Genomic DNA, 21,417 nt, shown 5'->3' with positions numbered 1-21,417 from the left:
TTACCAATTTGTGCCACGATGTTTTGGTTGGGGCAGTATCCTTGATCCAGAATAACAAAATATTCTTCCTGGCAGCAAAGGACAGTAAGTTGAATAACCTCTTGTGATTGTTATTTTTTATATGGCAATCTGGAAGGCCCAGTAGAAGGCACATAGGGTCGAATTCAATTTGAATACCAAAAATGAGACACAATTCATCTACAATACCAGACCAGTACTGTTTCAACTTCACACATGACCACAACCAATGAATATAATTACCAGTCACACTCCCAGCAAAGCAGAGATGTATTTGCATTCATTTTGTTTTTAAGAACAGGTGTTATATGTGTACGGTGTAAAATTCTAAGCTGTGTGGGTTTAGTTCTGCTACAAATAGAAATTTTACCCGTATGCTCCCACTCTCTCTGCCAGACCACATCGTTAATGAAGATTCCCAGGTCTCTCTCCAAGGCTTGCTTAGTGGCACTGGAAGTTAGAGATAAATTGGAATTTAGGGCTCTATAGAATACACTAATGCGCTTTTTAGTTATCTGTAAAGACAAGACTCTTTCCACATGTGAAATAATATTATTGGTCATTAATGGAGTGTCTTTAGTAATGAAATGTCTAAAAAATTCAGATTTGTGTTGGTTAAAGCGCTGCTGTATCTGCTGAAAGGATAATAAAATCTGGCCCTCAAATAGATCTCCTAGCTGTGTTATCCCCTGTCTGTGCCACCTTTTAAGGCCCTGGTCTTTTAAAGCCCTGGACTTATAGTTCTTTACAAACAGCAGGTTCCACAGGGGACAATATATACTCATAAGTGATATAGCTTTGGCAGAGATTATTCCCCTAACTATCACATAGTGGCCCTCCACGTCTTTAACACAATCCAGGAGTGTAAATGATCATTTTTTACTGACCAAAATGGCCACACCCCTATTAAAAGAAGAATACGATGTTGCAAAGACTTGTACCACCCACTTCTTTTACAGCTTGGAGATATCTTTGTCTACCATATGAGTCTCCTGGAGGAGAGCAATGAAGACATCTTCTTTTTTCAGAAATGATAATACTGCCATTCTTTTGGCAGGTTTTTGAGGGCTTAATAGTGTTAAACTAGTCGTGGCCATGAGGCAATATATTAGTTACGTTCACAAAATGACGAAAGAGCATCAGATGACCCGTATTGTTCGACCCAGGCCGGGCCAAAGTGTTCGCCGTGATACATCCTGTGCATTTGGTTTGTGCTTTTGGAGATTGTGATCCAGGCAGAGAGTTTATGTACTAGTACCAGTTGAGTGGAGAATGTTTTCTTTGCGCCTCCATGGGAAACATGCACAGTAGCCGGGAAAAGCATAGCGTACGAGATTCCCTTTTCTCGCAGGTGCCGTTTAACCCCATCATATGCCTTGCGTTTCTTCATCACTGCAGATGAAAAATCGCTGTAGAAAGAGAGCCTGGCGCCATTGTAAATTATGGCACCCTCCTGACTGGCATGGCGAACAGCTTCCATCACCATTTGCTTGTCTCTGAATGTGTGAAGTCGTAGCAGCACTGACCTGGGGCTCTTATTCGAATTGGATCTAGGAGCCAACGAACGATGTGCTCTTTCCAGTTTAATGCGCCCGTTTTTGGTATTCATTTTAAGAACAGAGGGCAGCCAAGATTCAAAGAAATGGTCAATGGTAAATGGCAGGAATTTATATAGCGCCTTTATCCAAAGCACTGTACAATTGATGCTTCTCCATTCACCCATTCATACACACACTCACACACCGATGGCGATTGGCTGCCATGCAAGGCCCCGACTAGCTCGTCAGGAGCATTTGGCGGTTAGGTGTCTTGCTCAGGGACACTTCGACACAGCCCGGGCGGGGGATCGAAACGGCAACCCTCCGACTGCCAGACGACTGCTCTAACTGCCTGAGCCATGTCGCCCCCCATGAAATCCAACGGCGCTCTGTTTCTGTGCCTTCCGCTAGACCCACGACCCGAATATTCAGACGCCTGTTATAGTTCTCTGCCATATCCAAACTCTCAGCTAGAGCACTGACCTGCCTTTCCAATTCTAAGAGCCGTGGCTCTCGCACTGCATCAGAGTTTTCAGTGGTGTTTATTCTTGCCTCCACTTCGTTGCTAGCAGTTTCGAGCTCCGCAGAATGTGTACTTATGATCTCGACCAGGGGGCTAAGTTTGTCGTCGATCACTTTTACAATATTAGCGGTCATAAATTTGAAAGCTTTAGCGAGGGCTGGGTCAATTTCGTCAGAGGCATCTGTTTCAACATGGTCGCCATCTTGTGTGCCTTCCTCTGGCGCGGTCGACATGTTTTTTTTGCCTTTAATCCTCTGGCTCCTTCCCATTTCTACAAAAGACTGAGGCCAAAAGCTTTCTAGGGACATAGCACGAAATATTCATACCAACAAAGGCTTCAAATGCACAGCTGTTATCCGGCTTTTTAAATAATTATAACCGAGTGGCACGGAGCGCAAGTCGAAAGGCTGTGTTCACCTCGTCGCCATCACGTGACCCCCTAACTGACATTTTTGACAAAATGAGTGGTTATCATAAATATGTTGCTTACAGAGCACTAAATGCATGTGTGAAGTTTTAGACAAAAATATTGAACAGTGGAGTCACTCTGTCCAGAACAGTGAGTCACTCAGTCCAGAACACTCCCAGCACACATTACAAACACTGCTGTTACACACCCTGACCATCAGAGCATCACTGCTGCTTCTGATCTGATACTCCAGCACCATCATAAAAGAGCTGAAACTACAGTCTGAAATGCAGTCCTGTCCCCATCATAAAAGAGCTGAAACTACAGTCTGATATGCAGTCCTGTCTCCATCATAAAAGAGCTGAAACTACAGTCTGAAATGCAGTCCTGTCCCCATCATAAAAGAGCTGAAACTACAGTCTGATATGCAGTCCTGTCCCCATCATAAAAGAGCTGAAACTACAGTCTGATATGCAGTCCTGTCTCCATCATAAAAGAGCTGCAACTACAGTCTGATATGCAGTCCTGTCTCCATCATAAAAGAGCTGAAACTACAGTCTGATATGCAGTCCTGTCTCCATCATAAAAGAGCTGAAACTACAGTCTGATTTGCAGTCCTGTCCAATCCTGTGAGCAGCTGTGTAAAAGGGATTCACAGAATCGTCTGCATCTTCACCATAGGAGGGAGGGTTTCATTGGGCTGTTGTGTCTTTCTCACTGAGTCAAAATCAATCCTCTGGTTGGTTGTTTGCCACCAGCCTGCCTGTGCTGACTGCACAATGTGAGCTCACAGGTTCAGTGTCTGTGCTGCTGAGGTGGTGAAGTGCAAAATGGCTGCTGACTGCACATGAGGAAGAACCTGCTTTTCTGTGAACTCCAGAAATAATGGAGGAATTACCGTTTGTATGTTCAATACAACTCTTTTAAATCCAGAGAAAGGTCTTCAGAGAGAAATGACACAGTAATTTAGTATTTCAGTTTTCATTAACTGTACGTGCATATACTGTAACTGAACAGTTCCCTGTGCCTTATTGATGCCCTTGACTTTCTGAAAATTTCATAAAGATACTGTCATCACACAACCTGTTAATATATTAAACACATATTTTACACAATCGTACCTCAAATTAAGCCTGTCTTGACCATTTACACTTTTGAATTAATACAGTACAGTGACAGGTTGAATGACATATCTATAAAAGTGCAGTCCAATTTCAGAAAAGATTTAGTGATTACACAAAATGAAATTTGTATCTGGTAAAAAATAGCAGTGAACAGTGCACATGTCCCAGCCCTCTATAGACCCACTGCTGTTCACACATCAGAGCTCCTCTAACTGTGTGTGACAGGATTTGTATAGAGGAAGGGGCTTTGCATACCTGTCCTGCCTCACTGCTCCACACACTTTAAGACCCCCAGGACTGATCAGTGACTTCCCAGTCCTTTCACAGACACTGACACAGGCAACATTATGATGATGTCAGTCTTTCTACTGCTGCTGATGCTGGGAGTCTTTGTACAGGGTGAGAAACTCTGACCTCATTGCAATTTGTAATTTGGGTTTTGATGATATTTTATTTAAAAAAGTTTGTTACTTCATAAAACCCTTTATTGTATTTTTGTTATGGAATATTCCAAACTGGGATGCAATACTTATGTTTTTCAATTTCCATGTTTTGTTTTCCAGAATTAATGGCAGATATAGTTGTGACTCAGTCTCCATCAGCTCAGGCTGTTCAGCAGGGAGACACTGTTTCTATCAGCTGTAGAACCAGTGAGAGTGTATTCAGTGACCTGCAGTGGTACCTGCAGAAACCTGGTCAACCTCCAAAACTTCTGATTTATGATGACACAACTCGCCAGTCTGGGATTCCTGATCGTTTCAGTGGGAGTGGATCTGGGACTCAGTTTACACTGAAAATCACTGGAGTCCAGGCTGAAGACGCAGGAGATTATTACTGTCTGCAGGCTGAAAGCAGGCTGTTCACACAGTGATACAGAGCCGTACAAAAACCTCCCTCAGTCAGACTGCACAGAGACTGCACTGCTGCAGCTGGGACCTACTGCAGGTGCTGAGGGGGGAGGCACTGATCTCTGACACCAATACTGCCAGCAGGGCTGTAGGGGGCGACAATGAGCTGCAGCCCTGAACACACACCTCTCTGTGCTGAAGAGGAGCTGCTCTGTGTCACATACAGAACCCATAGCAGAGCTACTGCTGAACCACACACACTCCTGTACCACAACATCACAGACATCACACAGTGTATCACACACACTCCTATACCACAACATCACAGACATCACACAGTGTATCACACACACTCCTGTACCACAACATCACAGACACCACACAGTGTATCACACACACTACTGTACCACAACATCACAGACATCACACAGTGTATCACACACACTCCTGTACCACAACATCACAGACATCACACAGTGTATCACCCACACTCCTGTACCACAACATTGCAGTACAATACATACATCCAAATTCATGTCATGAAAGATGTTTCTATTCTGATGTGATCCACGTGATATCACAGTTTCTCTGGACTGAATCACAGAATCAGATTTAGCCAATTAATATGATATCATTTATTTGAATGATTTCTCAAGAATACAAAAAAACAACTGTTTTCCTTGATAATAATAACAATAATAATAACACAGCAATAAGACAAACAAAACAGTCTTTCTTTCTACAGTCAGCCCAGTTTTTCAATTGTTAAATCAAAGATACTCACTCTTTCATTCACTTCAAATGGAGACTCTATCCTGTATTCATTCAACATTTGTCCTTATCTTTGATATTAAAGATAATATTGTAAGCCGAAATCATTAACATTTGGTGTCATGCGCTGGTCAGCTTGCTGACTTCCCCCTCCCGGAGCATGCATTGTTAGCCCCCACCTTTTGGCACACATGCCTGTGGGCGAGAGCTAGAGAAGGATTCCTGGAGGAGCCTTTTTTGACCCCCTGGGGAGCCCCCCCTTCTCTCACATTCCTTCAGGGTTAGAACACAGGACTACTGGAGATGGCATAAAGATGTTTCATGATAATCCCAGGTCAGAATATAGTAATGTTTGGTGTTATTCTGATTGGTTCAGTGCGACTGGTGTAATGGTCTAGTTTTTGTAACAGTCTACCTTTGATATCATAACCATCCAGGAGCCGAGGGGAAACTGGGCAAAAGTCTCTGTAGTAAATTCCAGATGGTTGACCCATTTTTAGGGTCAAGAGCTAAGGCCTGGATTTTGGAGATAAGGAGAAGAAATCACACAATCTGGGGTTTTGTCTCCTTTCCTTTAATTCACCGAAATCAGGTTTATCCAAAAGGTATATTACCATGAGAGGTACAAATACATATTTACAGCATAATGCAGTTATCATGAAAACTCCCAACTACATTCATAGATATAATATCTTGCAACTTTTTCCCCCCGACCATCCGACATCTGGTCCGCTCCTTACAGAACACATCTCAACCCACAGTCAGCCCTACGACCCTGGCTTTCCAAAGACAAAGTGGGACTCAGGAAGGGCTGCCATGTGTGAGGAGCCTGAGAGCTGGGGCTTATGGTATATGTCAAAGGAACAGAGGACATTACTGTTTGGGGAGGTTCAGGCCTTCGGCACCGATGGAGATAAGGGGAAGATATATGGTGGCTGTATGAAGAGATTTAAGGGCAGTTAGGTCACAGGGATCTGGGAAAAGAGTGCGCTCCAGAACATTGGTGACCTCCCTGTGACCCCATACCTGGTCACTTCCAAGGGGAAAGACTCCGGACAATGACACAGTGCCCTCATTTGGGCACTGCTGTCATTACACCGGTGACTGCTCACCTAGATTAAATATTCAAAACTGCTGTTGAGATAGTCAATAGACCCGGTAAAACATTGCCCATGTGATCCTTGTATTATTGCATTCAGTCTTATGTAATAGTAACAGGAATTGCATGTAAAATGGATAATCAGGAGGGAAGTTTCATGATAACTGCAACATAATAAAACATAAGGGTAATCTGTCATGGTGGGAGGTAATTCCCGCTGTGATCACCAGAGGGCCACGGATCATTGGTTACACCTGTTCCTCGTTAGCACCAGGGAATTACCTTCCCCCAAGAGTACTTAAGGCCAGTACTGGCTACCTTTCAGTGCTTTTGTGTCTACTGTTTGGTCTAGCACAAAGCCGGCATTACATCAGGTAGACGCTGTGCTGGTAGAGTCAGGTACGGTGTTGGTGCGTTTATCTGAACTCCCAGAATTCAAGAAAAATAGGTAAGGAGAAGGCGTTCGGTTGTGGTGTTTGTTCACCGACGCCTTCCTGAAGGGTTTTCTTTTCTTTCTTTTTATTTGGGGCTCGTGTGAGGCGGTGGTAGAGGGACGTTGTCCCCGGTACTGTTTTTGTTTGGGTCTTTTTCCTGAGCTGCGTCTCATGGGTTTTGTTTTGTGCCTAGCAGTTTTGCGCTAGGTTGTATTTTTATTTCTGTTTTCTCTAATTGTAAATCCCAGTGCTCGCCCCTAAGCACTTATTTTGGGTTTGGTGTTTCGCCCTGTTTTTCAGAGGGTTGATTTATTTTCCTACAGCCGTTTTGGGCTTATTTTCTGTTCCATTCTAAATATCGCCTTCGGGTTAGTTTCTGTTCATTCCCCTCTGTATTTGTACCTCGCCGTGTCTTTCCCTTCCAGGAACTGATAGTGTACACGCCCGCGTGTTCGCGTATAGGGGTTTTTCCTCACGGTCGCGTCTGGCTCTCCGCTCATCCTCACCCTCATATAATCTGTTTGGCATGGATGTAATCTGGTAAAATCAAGGAATCGGATGTGATGCATTTCATACTAAATGGAGTTTAATAAACCGTATTTTCAGTAACTCAAGGGAAAAACCTACATGTCCTCTCTGGGAATCATCTAATTTTCCCTGCTTAACAACCCCCAAGGGTGGGGGTCTAAATTCCAGATCGTATTCGACTTCCCGCACAGCATGTTGTACGTGTGTGTATGTATAGCGAAGATCGTAATCGACTTCCCACACTATGCACGTTCTATATGGATGTTCTGTGTTTGTGTGTAGCCAAAGCAGGCTAGGTATGATTATTCTATTCTTAATTTGTGTATTTTGTAATTGACTATTGGTATTCTAAAGCTAATAACCTACCTGTCTGCGAATAAATTATTTTGTTTGCAACTTGCGTGATCTCCATGACTCTAATTCCTATTGTACCTTTTTCAGCCTAAATTACGACTGAATAGTCAGGGGGACAATATTGGCCAAAGACCAACTGATCAGTGTCTTGGTACTTTAGCAGTGTTTCCAAGCTGGGAAAGGCAGCCAAGTTTGGCCCAAATGCTTGGTGGTGCATGGCTCTTGTAATTTGATGCGAAGGGAACCCATGGGTGTTTCTACGCCGGTTCCTGTCAAGTTGGCTCTAAGGAGCCTTCTAAATGCACACCGACCTGGGCTCGCAACTATCATGTCAATATAGTGCATGTATTGTGTTGGCTAGACCCTCAGCCTCTGAGTTTCTCCGCCGAACTGAGATTCAGCAATAATGCTAATCCCGGGAGCATATATTGAGTAATGGTGGCGCAGGTAAGAGTCCAGTATAATCACTCCCGAGGTTTGCGTATGTTGCAAACCCAAATTTCTAAATTATATCTTAGAAGGAGTCCGATAACGAAGGCAAATGTATTGGCCCTACTGTGGAGATTCTTGGTCAGCCGGACCAGTAAAGAACGGAAGGCAGAGTGGTACTACTGTCTTTGTAACGTAGTTTATTCATTAGCTGATCTACACTCTCTCGTTACTATTTAACCCTAATAATATTCTTCCAGCAACACCAGAAGGAAAAGCATGCAACCCCTTCGGCCCTTGCTAAACTCTGTCATTGGGTTAGCGTGGGGTTTTACAGGATCCTATTTCATTTGGAGACTTTGGCTGGGATTCAATGAGAAATTGTCCATATCCTTCATCCTTCAGTATCACAAAGCAGAATACTGGAACCACATGCAGACTGAGAAACTGAGAGAAAAAGGAATCTTTATTCATCAGGTTGGACAGGTACACAGCCAACAAACAGGAACAGCACTTAATGATCGGACAGGCAAGGGTCAAAAAGAACCTCCCTCAGTCAGACTGCACAGAGACTGCATTGCTGCAGCTGGGACCTACTGCAGGTGCTGAGGGGGGAGCACTGATCTGTAACACTCAGCGGCTCTGCTCTAAAACATTGAGTTTTGTTGTGCAATAAGGACTCTCATTTTTATTTAATCTAATTTAATGCAATTTCTCTCAATGTTAATGTCAGCACATTAAAATCTTCCTCTTACTGTCCATTTTCTAAGTTTGTTTAAAACTTCTCATTGAAAAAACATCAGGAAGGAGGACTTTATCACCACTTTGCAAGATGCAGACTGAAGAAAACACAAAAATTGTGAATTGCAATTCAGTGAAGCAGCCCCACAAGGGAGCTCAAATCTGGCCACAACACTGACCAGAGGGAGGGTGTCAGTGGGCTCAGTTTGCCCTGCCTCATCACACAAGAGCCTTTCTCAACTGCAGTCTGCCTGTCTTAGCTGAACAGGATGTACAGTCCTCCATCACAATGGCTGTACATCTAAGTGAGTGAACTGCAGTGTGTGAGAAGAGGCTGCAGGGAACATGAGCTTTATGGAGATGCAGCTTCTCTGTGCTCTCACAGTTATGGAGGATATGATGAACATTACATGGGTCTGTAACTGTGACGTACCAAACTAAATTAGGACAACAGAACAAATCAGTGATGAAAATATGATGAAAAGGTTTCACTGCTGCACTGGAGAAAATATCACAGTAATCATAGTTGAAGTAGAAATTAGGCCAGTATTCCCTCTTTTAACACAAGGATTCTCAATCTAATCATCTGAAAACTACAGTGTCTAATGGACCTGCTAATTGTGGCTTGAGGAAAAAGTCACCATTGAGTTTTAATTCACTTTCATTTCACATGGATAAATTGAGGTTGAATCATTCCCTGTGTCCACGTGATATCACTGACTTTTTCATTTCTGATAGTGGAACTTCCTTCAGAAAGCACAATTTATGAAACACAGGTTTTAAATAATCTCAGCCCAGTATGAAGGTACCTGTGACCACTTAGACATACTGTTCTGTTCTGTTAGTGCACACACTGTTAGGGCAAAAACAGCAGTAAAGAGAGCATTGCTTGTCGTCTAGTAAAATCATATTTTTTAATCTTTCAAGTAGAAATAGTAGCTTATTTTAACCATTTGCTGAACAAGAGAAATTGCCTTACCCTTATGGGAAATGTTAAATTGAGTGAACCAGTCTGACCTCAATGGCATATTTTTGTCGAATTTATCAAGACGTCATAAACATAGGATTAAAATCTTATTTTTGTGACTAAAATACCAGGTGATAGTAGAATACATGTATCCCAGCCTTCTATAGACCCACTGCTGTTCACACATCAGAGCTCCTGTGTGTGACAGGATTTGTATAGAGGAAGGGGCTTTGCATACCTGTCCTGCCTCACTGCTCCACACACTTTAAGACCCCCAGTACTGATCAGTGACTGTCCAGTCCTTTCACAGACACTGCCACAGGCAGCATGATGATGATGTCAGTCTCTCTACTGCTGGTGATGCTGGGACTCTTTGTACAGGGTGAGCAACATCTGAATTTGGGATTTTGGTTAGATTTTAAATGGTTGTATTTTAAACTCTTATCACAACAGTGCCATTATTGTCAATTGAAGTTTACCAGAATATTACACAGTGTCTGATAATATTAATGTCCATTGACCTATATTTCTTTGTTTTTTGTTTTTCAGAATCAATGGCAGATATAGTAGTGACTCAGTCTCCATCAGCTCAGGCTGTTCAGCAGGGAGACACTGTCTCTATACGCTGTACATCCAGTCAGAGTGTATATGCTGATTCTGACCAGTATCTGCACTGGTACCTGCAGAAACCTGGTCAGGCTCCTAAACTTCTGATTAGGTATGCCACAAAAAGACAGTCTGGGATTCCTGATCGTTTCAGTGGGAGTGGATCTGGGACTCAGTTCACACTGAAAATCACTGGAGTCCAGGCTGAAGATGCAGGAGATTATTACTGTCAGAGTTACCATGAGATCAGTGGTAGCGGGGTGCTCACACAGTGATACAGAGCCGTACAAAAACCTCCCTCAGTCAGACTGCACAGAGACTGCACTGCTGCAGCTGGGACCTACTGCAGGTGCTGAGGGGGGAGCACTGACCCGAGACACTGAGGGGCTCTGCTCTAAAACACTGAACTACTTTGTGCAATAATAACTCTCATATTCTCAAACTTAAAACACTTTCTCTGAATGTCAATGTCAGCACATCCAACCTTCCTCTTAAAATCAGTTATTTAAAAAGCAAAAACATTTCATTGAAGAACACGCCTCAGCCAAAGCAATTGGTCAGAATCAGTTTTCTTCATCTTTTCTGAAACACAAAAAGGAATGGGGACTCTGTCACCACTTTGTAACCACAAGGAAAAGATGCAGAGATTGAAGAAAAGACTGTAGTTGTAACTTATGGTCACCATACCGTAGATGGGGTCTTAGACTCAGCACACACGTGAAATACAGTACTGTGCCAAAGTCTTTGGCACCTGTATTACATTCTGTACAGATAAGATTCTTTCAAAATTAATTCAATGAATTAAACATACTTTACATTTTACATTACATTTGAGTAATTTGGCAGAATAGTTAAAAACTGAATCAAATCAAGATCTTTTGTGACCACCTTGGTTTAGAGGAACTTTCATGATTACTGAAGACTAGTTTCAGTATAATTTCAGCCCAATTTGAATAAGTAATGCAGGATTGACCTGTCCCACAAATCCTCCAGAATTCAGTGTTGTTTGGCTGTAGAGGAACCACTATGTGTTCTGCGTCCAGAGCTCTTTCTCCATACACCACACGAGCTGCCATTACACTCTCTAACCACCAGAGGGAGACAGAGTGCGACTGTTGCTCCTGATGTGAAAGCACTACAGGATAAAGCTACAGTCTGGTGTTAAACTCAGAGCTGGTCAGTGAGTGAACTGTAGTGTGGGTAAAGAAGGGGATGCTGGGAGAATGTGCTGTATGGGAGAAGCAGCTTTTCAGTGCTCTCACCAAGTGATGGAGGACATTGCAGAAATTACATTTGTTTGTAAATATGATCAAACATACTAAATTAGGACAACAGAAAAAAATCACTGATGAACATATCATGGATAAAGTTCCAAAGCTGGACTGGAGAAATCAGAGAGATGAAGTAGAAAATGGCCTTCGACAATTAGCCCAGCATTCCCTCAGTCAGGCTGTAGATTAAATGAATATGCTGTAACTGAATAATTCCATGTGGCTCAATGAGGTCCTTGACTTTCTGAACTCCCATAGAAACTGCCATCAGAATAGAAAACAAGTACATTTACTCAACTCATATTTTACACAATCTTACCACTTTTTACATTACATTACGTGGCATTTAGCAGACGCTCTTATCCAGAGCGACGTACAACAAAGTGCAAATCAATCACAAGAACAAGTGCAAAAGTAGACCTGAGAGGACAGTACAGTTCCGAGTCCTAGTGTAAACATACAGAAATTCAGAACCCTTGAAGAGTACAATCAACATTCAAACTAGCATACCACTGTTGGCAGCTAGAATACAACAACAGCCAATAAAAACAACAATACCTATACAAGTAACAATATCTATACATAAGTGCCATTACGGTCTAAGGCCAATCACAGTGATTGTGAGTTGGGGAGGGAAAGGTGTAGCCTGAAGAGATGGGTCTTCAGTCTGCGCTTGAAGGAGGTCAGAGACTCTGCCCGTCCTGACATTCACCGGGAGGTCATTCCACCACCGTGGGACCAGGACAGACAGCAGTCGTGAGCGTGAAGTGCAGGTGTGGCGAGGGGGAGGCGCCAGACGGTACGAAGTGGCAGAACGGAGGGGTCTTGTTGGTGTATAGGTCTTGATAAGGGATTGAATATACACAGGGGCTGATCCTTTAACTGCCTGGTATGCGAGCACCAAAGTTTTAAATTTGATGCGAACCATAACAGGCAGCCAGTGGAGGTTGCTGAGCAGGGGGGTGACATGTGAATGTCTGGGAACATTGAATACCAGACGGGCTGCAGCATTCTGGATGAGTTGTAGGGGTCTGATGGCAGATGCTGGAAGGCCAGCCAGCAGAGAATTGCAATAGTCCAGGCAGGACAGGACCATTGCTTGAACAAGGAGCTGAGTGGAGTAGGTGGTGAGAAAGGGTCGGATTCTCCGGATGTTTTACAGGAAGAACCTGCACGCCCGGGTCACCGTAGCGATGTTCTTGGAGAAGGATAGCCTGCTGTCCATCACCACTCCAAGGTTTCTTGCACTAGGGGATGAGGTCACTGTGGTATCCCCTAGTGAGATGGAGAAATCAGAGAAGGGAGAGGTTAAAGCAGGGATGAAGATCACCTCCGTCTTATCTGGGTTGAGCTTTAGATGGTGGTTGCCCATCCAGCTCTGGATGTCTCTCAGGCAGGCGGAGATACGGGTAGAGACCTGTGTGTCCGATGGGGGGAAGGAGAGAAAGAGTTGGGTGTCATCGGCATAACAATGATAGGAGATGCCATGAGCAGAGATAATGGGGCCAAGTGATCTTGTGTAGAGATCCTTCTTCACCATGAACATATATTCGCCCGTCTACATGTACACAGCTCAATGTCAGAAACCGTTATTTTGACATTTGAATGTTTGACAGAGTAAAAATAGCAGTGAACAGTGCACATGTCCCAGCCCTCTATAGACCCACTGCTGTTCACACATCAGAGCTCCTCTAACTGTGTGTGACAGGATTTGTGTAGAGGAAGGGGCTTTGCATACCTGTCCTGCCTCACTGCTCCACACACTTTAAGACCCCCAGTACTGATCAGTGACTGTCCAGTCCTTTCACAGACACTGACACAGGAAGCATTATGATGATGTCAGTCTTTCCAATGCTGGTGATGTTGGGACTCTTTGTACAGGGTGAGACAGATACTTTTTAATTTGGGATTTTGCTGACATTTTAAATATTATTTGCTTGCTTTTGACAATACAACTCTTTTCACAACAGTGCCATGATTGTTTATTCATATATGCCAGAATTGAACAGTGTTGTTTTAAAATACTATTATGCATTGACTTACATTTCCATGTTTTGTTTTTCAGAATCAATGGCAGATATAGTTGTGACTCAGTCTCCATCAGCTCAGGCTGTTCAGCAGGGAGGCACTGTCTCCATCAGCTGTACAGTCAGTCAGAGTGTTTTCTACACCTCAACATATGGCCACAGGCTCCACTGGTACCTGCAGAAACCTGGTCAGGCTCCTAAACTTCTGGTCTATCTTTCAACCACTCGTCAGTCTGGGATTCCTGATCGTTTCAGTGGGAGTGGATCTGGGACTCAGTTTACACTGAAAATCACTGCAGTCCAGGCTGAAGATGCAGGAGATTATTACTGTCAGAGTGCACACAGTGGTGGTGTGTTCACACAGTGATACAGAGCCGTACAAAAACCTCCCTCAGTCAGACTGCACAGAGACTGCACTGCTGCAGCTGGGACCTACTGCAGGTGCTGAGGGGGGAGCACTGATCTGTAACACTCAGCGGCTCTGCTCTAAAACATTGAGTTTTGTTGAGCAATAAGGACTCTCATTTTTATTTAATCAAATTTAATGCACTTTCTCTTGTTAATGTCAGCACATCAAAATCTTCCTCTTACTATCCATTTTCTTAGTTTGTTTAAAACTTCTCATTGAGGAGAAATTTGGTTCAGAGTACATTCAGGAAGGAGAACTCTATCACCACTTGACAAGATGCAGACTAAAGAAAACACAAAAATTGTGAAGCAGCCCCACAATGGAGCTCAAAACTGGCCACAGCACTGACCAGAGGGAGGGTGTCAGTGGGCTCAGTTTGCCCTGCCTCATCACACAAGAGCCTCTCCTCTGCAGTCTGTCTGCAGTCTGCCTGTATTAGCTGAACAGGATGTACAGTCCTCCATCACAATGGCTGTACATCTAAATGAGTGAACTGCAGTGTGTGAGAAGAAGAGGCTGCAGGGAACATGAGCTTTATGGAGATGCAGCTTCTCTGTGCTCTCACAGTTATGGAGGATATGATGAACATTACATGGGTCTGTAACTGTGATGTACCAAACTAAATTAGGACAACAGAACAAATCAGTGATGAAAATATGATGAAAAGGTTTCACTGCTGCACTGGAGAAAATATCACAGTAATCATAGTTGAAGTAGAAATTAGGCCAGTATTGCCTCTGTTAACACAAGACTTCTCATTCTAATCATCTGAAAACTACAGTGTCTAATGGACCTGCTAATTGTGGCATGAGGAAAAAGTCACCATTGAGTTTTAATTCACTTCAATTTCATATGCATAAACTGAGGTTGAATCATTCCCTGTGTCCACGTGATATCACTGACTTTTTCCTTTCTGATAGTAAAATTCCTTCAGAAAGCACAATTTATGAAACACAAGTTTTAAAGAATCTCAGCCCAGTATGAAGGCACCTGAGACCACTTAGACATACTGTACATACAACTGCAATATCATTTCAGAAAATGTTCTGTTAGTGCACACACTGTTAGGGCAAAAACAGCAGTAAAGAGAGCATTGCTTGTCGTCTCGTAAAATCTTCTTTTTTTCTTTCAAGTAGTAGAATAGTAACTTATTTTAACCATTTGCTGAACAAGTGAAATTGTCTTACCCTTAAGGCAAATGTTGAGCGAACCAGTCTGAGCTCAATGGCATATTTTTGTCTAATTTAGCAAAAAGTCATAAATTTAGGATTAAAATCTTTTTTTTATGAATAAAATACTTGGTGATTGCAGTATACATGTATCCCAGCCCTCTATAGACACACTGCTGTTCACACATCAGAGCTCCTCTAACTGTGTGTGACAGGATTTGTATAGAGGAAGGGGCTTTGCATACCTGTCCTGCCTCACTGCTCCACACACTTTAAGACCCCCAGTACTGATCAGTGACTGTCCAGTCCTTTCACAGACACTGACACAGGCAGCATTACGATGATGTCAGTCTTTCCACTGCTGGTGATGTTGGGACTCTTTGTATAGGGTGAGACAGATACTTTTTAGCTTGGGATTTTGGTGACATTTTAAATTTTATTTGCTTGCTTTTTACAATACAACTCTGTCACAACAGTGCCATGATTGTATATTCAAATATGTCAGAATTGAATAGGTATTTTATTATACTATTATCCATTGACCTACATTTCCTTGTTTTCTTTTTCAGAATCAATGGCAGATATAGTTGTGACTCAGTCTCCATCAGCTCAGGCTGTTCAGCAGGGAGACACTGTCTCTATCAGCTGTACAGTTAGTCAGAGTGTTTACTACCACTCAAGCAATGGCCACTTTCTCTACAGGTACCTGCAGAAACCTGGTTGGGCTCCTACACTTCTGATTAAGTTAGCTACAACACGCCTGTCTGGGATTCCTGATCGTTTCAGTGGGAGTGGATCTGGGACTCAGTTTACACTGAAAATCACAGAAGCAGCTTGTCTCAGATCACATCAAGGAAGGGGCTCCATCCCCATCATTGCACCCAGTGAATGGATATGTGCTGATTTGTTCATTATATTTCTGAATTTAGCTGCCTCTACAAGATCTCATATTCCCTTACCTATACACATTCTTGAATGTTTATGTTGACACATCCAAACCTTCCTCTTAAGATCCATTTTATTTAGTTCTCATTGAAAAAATACACTTTTCATCACCTCTAAAGGAGTACATTCAAGAAGGAGGCTCTATCACCATTTTAGAAAAACAAGGAATATATGCAGATTGATATATGCAAATTGCAATAAAGTAATATTTACTGGACCAGAGATTGGGTTGGGAAATGTCTTGAATGTCATGTTTGTACAGATTACACATTCCACTCTCCAACCACAAAGAGGAAACAGCTGCTTTTGCTCCTGATGTAAAAGCACTACAGTATAATAAGAGAGGAAACTACAGCCTGTTATCAAATCAGACCTGGCCAGTGCTGACTGTTTGAAGCAGCCCCACAAGGGAGCTCAAAACTGGCCACAGCACCGACCAGAGGGATCCTAAATCAGGATTAAATTTAGTCTGGTCCTCATTTAGTTTGGGAGAAAAAATTAGTGATGAAAATATGGTGGAATAGTTTGACTGCTGCACTGGAGAAAATATCAGAGTAATCAGAGAGATGAAGTAGAAAGTGTACAGTAAGCACAGTACAGCCTGTTAACACAAGGGTTCTCACTCTAATCATCTGAAGAATACAGTTTCTAATGTGATGGAAGGACCTGCTCACCCTTATATTGCTCTACTTCACATTATTTCATATGGATATCGTGTGTGAATCATTACCTGTGCATGTGTGATATCCAAGATAGGTTCCGTGATATCGGTATGCTAACGTTAGCGTATTTTCGTCGGAGTGTGATGTGATCGCCTGGATGGGTGGGCGGCCATATACCAGTCTCTGTGTATAAGGGTGGGGTTGAGTGCCCGTTGCCTTCTGGGTAACACAGGCTGGAGATTCAAGCTAAACATGTCCAGTGCTTTAGCTTGAATCTCCAGCCTGTGTTAGCATACAGATATCAGGGAACCTACCTTGGCTAGCCTGAGCGATATGGTGGACAGCTCTGACTTTGCAGAGTTAGAGAAATACAACCTTACAGTTTTGAATCGGAATTTAGAGAGGAAGAATTGCATGAGCGTGAGAGACAGACAACGGAGGACACAGAGTTTGCATCTCTGGCAATAATAACTTTGAACCTTAGTTACATCCTGCAGTACTTATAGACTTCTTCTGCAGCAATAGGAAAATGAATTGTAAGAAACATCCACAACCAAGATTTTGATGCAGCTTGTTTGCTAGATATTTGTTTTATTTTTGATTGTGGATACTTCTTCCAAATAATCCTTGGAGATTCAAGCCAAACTGACACTGGACGCATTTGCCCTTACAAGTTTTCCACTTTATTTAGGAAATGCCTACACTGACGGTGATTTAAAAAAAATGCCTACATACATAATTTAAGCATTTAATCAAAATAAGCTCAACTGAAAAAGGCGTGACAGTGCTCCTTTAAGAAACGACATAACATTACAATAAGCCATAAGTCAACCAACAGCTACAGAAATTATTTGATAACTTTTCTACTGTAGTATTGTATTCCCTGTGGTGTAAGCAGGGTTGTCTGTAAGAATCGCCATTCAGATGATGTCATTTTGGGTCCTGCCTGGTAATTTCCTGGAAGCTTAGTCATTCGGAGGATGTCATTTGGGGTCCAGAGTGGTGATTGGTTGGAGGAATAGCCAATCAGATGATGTCATTATGGGCCCTGCTTGATGACTGCAGTGCAGTTATTTGAAGGATGTCACCTGGAGTTCATAGTGCCAATCAGCTGTTAGCTTAGCCATTTGGAGGATATTATTTGGGACTTTCCATGGTGATTGACAGCGTAGCCATTCACCCCCACCTATGGACTGGAGTACTACAGTCTACCTGCAGTTGGAAGCGTTTTGTACAGATCTGGCCAGTGCGCCCCATCCTGAGTTTGTTACAGCAATGGGATGAGCCCAAATACTGAGAGGACGAAAAAAGGTATACAGGTCTGAAACTATCATCTGTAAATGGTGATAGATTATGCCCCCTTCAGGTAACAACACATTACATTCCATTACTTAACCAGACACATTACATGACCTAACATTACATTACTTAACCAGACACATTATATAACATAACATTACATTACATGACTTAACCAGACACATTATATAACATAACATTACATTACACTACATAACACAACATTATTAGCATTTGGCAGACACTCTTTTCAAGTACAACACAATAGAACAATAAACACTTACGTAGGAACAATCAACAGCTCACATAGCCAAACAAACTAGCACAAATATCGTCCTAGCGAACTAGTAATAAGACAAGTAATGACACACAATTGAGAACAGAAACAATTACAGGGAGGTAGAGTGGGGTGGGGAGAGTTTCAGCTTGAAGAGGTGTGTCTTCAGCGTGTGCTCGAAGGTGGTCAGAGTCTCTGCTGTTCTGACCTCCACGGGGAGTCTGTGGGCCACCCCGAGGAGATGGAACATGGAGGGGTGGGTGCGGGCACACCATCGTACCTTGTCTGGGGTGTACTGCAAGGTGCTGGAGTCTGTGCGGCACCAGGAACAGCAGGACCAGACAAGGTACGATCGCTGGCTTAAGATCTTGCCGTTATTGCCGGGGGAACTGGGTGCTTGTGTTCCAAAAAGCAATTGAAAACGTATGGAGTTAGCTACAGGATAGAGGAGTAGTAGGAGGAGCCTTATCCGAGCAGGGTATTGTGGGAAGTGAAGTCCCACAGGGATAGGCGATTCTCCAAGGTGAGTTCAGTTTACAGAACGAGAGGGCACAAATGGAATTTCGCAAAGGACATCAGGAGGAGCGGATCAACGGAACAACCTGTATGCCTTTCTGGTGGGCGACGCCTGGAGGGAGCCCCCAGAAGAGGAGGAAGCTGAACGGGAAACGGAACCAGGACTGCGGACCACCACCGGCTTGGTGAGAGCACTTCCCTTGATTGGTCATTGAGAGCACGCACGGGGATGTGGACCGGGGTAATTGGTCTGCTCAGCTCCGCCCGGTTGATTAACTCACACAGCTGCCACTGGTTTCCTCTGACACAGGGAAAGGGACAAAAGAGCGGTGTTTGTGGCAGTTGGTGTTCAGGCAGCCAGGAAGTAAACATGCTTGGGAGGAAATGGATTTGTTTGAGGTGTGATTGAGAGTGCGGCAGTGGGGCGGCAGACCTGGGACCGTGTCGCTGGCCGAGTGAAGAGGGGCGGTGGTGACGGCTGTGGAATGGTGAGATGGAAGAGAAGGCAGCTGGAGTGAACCGGCGAGCCCCGGGCTGGGCAGAAGGTGAGCGGGAGTGGAGCCCCAGTGGTGTGAGGAACGTGCACCGCCATCAAACGCAAGCGCCAGTGTGTCCCGTTCTGTCCAGACCACAGTGGGGTAATTGGTGCTGTGCCTTCTCCTGTCCATAGTGCGGCCCTGTTCCCCTGACCGGAGGATACTGCAATCCAGGAAACCCACAGCGTTCGGCCTCGGTGGTTCCAGACATTTCGTTTTTTATTTTTGGAGGTGGAGATGGTCTGGCACCTGTGGCGCGGGGCGAATTGCGTCCCTCCCTTTTGGGGTGTCAGAGTGGGGTGGCTGCCCGGTCATGCAACTGTTTACTAAAAATTGTAATGACTCTGCTTAATTCATCGCTGTGTCCTGGTTGTTAGTGGTAGATGGACTCTGTTACCTGTGGTGGTGGGAGCGGTAGCAGGGGAAGCTAGCGTGACTCCTGACCCTCCGACATATGCTCACTACAGACTGCTAGTGTAAACCATGTATGCTCACTACAGACTGCTAGTGCAAACCATGTATGCTCACTACAGACTGCTAGTCTAAACCATGTATGCTCACTACAGACTGCTAGTGTAAACCATGTATGCTCACTACAGACTGCTAGTCTAAACCATGTATGCTCACTGCAGACTGCTAGTGTAAACCATGTATGCTCACTACAGACTGCTTGTGTAAACCACGTATGCTCACTACAGACTGCTTGTGTAAACCATGTATGCTCACTACAGACTGCTAGTGTAAACCATGTATGCTCACTACAGACTGCTAGTGTAAACCATGTTTGCTCACTACAGACTGCTAGTCTAAACCATGTATGCTCACTACAGACTGCTAGTCTAAACCATGTATGCTCACTACAGACTGCATGTGTAAACCATGTTTGCTCACTACAGACTGCTTGTGTAAACCACGTATGCTCACTACAGACTGCTTGTGTAAACCATGTATGCTCACTACAGACTGCTAGTCTAAACCATGTATGCTCACTACAGACTGCTTGTGTAAACCATGTATGCTCACTACAGACTGCTTGTGTAAACCATGTATGCTGACTACAGACTGCTCATCTAAACCATGTATGCTCACTACAGACTGCTAGTGTAAACCAGGTATGCTCACTACAGACTGCATGTGTAAACCATGTATGCTCACTACAGACTGCTAGTCTAAACCCCCTACACCCCTGCTCCTCCCTCGTGTTTAATAGACTATCACATATGGGCAGCACGGTGGTCCAGTGAATAGCACTGTCACCTCACAGCAAGAAGGTCCCGGAAACCTCCGGGTACTCCGGTTTCCTCGCACATCAAAAGATCAACCGAACCCAGACACATAATTGTGTCCTGTGCTGCCGGATCTGTTCTGTGTGTCCCCCTCTGGGGGCTGTCTGCTGCCTCCTCCCGGTCTGATCCATCCCTGCTTGTATGGAGGGGCAGGAGGACTTCCAGAACAGAGCCATACCACAAAACAGGACTTTATTGCCACCTAAAATTATGAAAAAACATTATTTTTAGAATGACAAATACAAGTTGTGGTGCCTCGGGGTGGATCCTGAGGTGCAGTGGGTGGGCGCAGCTGGAAACCAGACACAGGAGATAGCAGATATCAGAAAAAAATATAATTTTTCTTTTTTCTGTGTTTTTTTTTTTCCGGGGTATTGGTGATAGCGCCCCCCCCTCAGGATAGGAGAAAACTGGAGAAATAAAAGGGGCCGTTCAGGCAAAAATAAACTAAGGTTCTTCCCAGACCGGGGTATGCTCCGGGGTATGCTCCAGGGCCTCCTCCCTCCTTCCCTCTTCCCTCTTCAGCCGCGTCCGGGCTGGGTGGGGGAAACACAAAGATATAGGGTAAGTAGGATGGGATTTTATTTGGCTCACGTGTCTGCCGTCCGTTCCGGGTCTTTGGGGTTGCCGT

General features: G+C 43.9%; 1 protein-coding gene across 1 annotated transcript; it reads left to right on the top strand.

Moving 5' to 3' along the window:
• The first annotated feature begins 3,933 nt into the window (after window positions 1–3,933).
• On the top strand, window positions 3,934–14,054 carry LOC133114167 (uncharacterized). The gene is made up of 5 exons (XM_061223340.1): window positions 3,934–4,011; window positions 4,176–4,479; window positions 5,974–6,025; window positions 13,470–13,542; window positions 13,726–14,054. The coding sequence occupies exons 1-5, from the start codon at window positions 3,960–3,962 to the stop codon at window positions 14,052–14,054; spliced, it is 810 nt and encodes a 269-aa protein (XP_061079324.1). The 5' UTR covers window positions 3,934–3,959.
• The last annotated feature ends 7,363 nt before the right edge of the window (window positions 14,055–21,417 follow it).

Source organism: Conger conger, chromosome 16 (assembly GCF_963514075.1).
Source record: "Conger conger chromosome 16, fConCon1.1, whole genome shotgun sequence".
In the NCBI taxonomy this organism is placed as follows: Eukaryota; Metazoa; Chordata; class Actinopteri; order Anguilliformes; family Congridae; genus Conger; species Conger conger.
Note: the sequence above shows the minus strand (reverse complement) of the source record. Positions and strands in the feature narration are given on the sequence as shown.

Bases quoted from the DNA above. Each gene is read 5' to 3' on its own strand.
- LOC133114167 (XM_061223340.1), top strand. From the start codon at position 3,960: ATGATGATGTCAGTCTTTCTACTGCTGCTGATGCTGGGAGTCTTTGTA. The intron at 4,012-4,175 runs GTGAGAAACTCT...TTTGTTTTCCAG, and splicing joins GCTGGGAGTCTTTGTACAGG to AATTAATGGCAGATATAGTT. The intron at 4,480-5,973 runs GTGATACAGAGC...CGCTCCTTACAG, and splicing joins GAAAGCAGGCTGTTCACACA to AACACATCTCAACCCACAGT.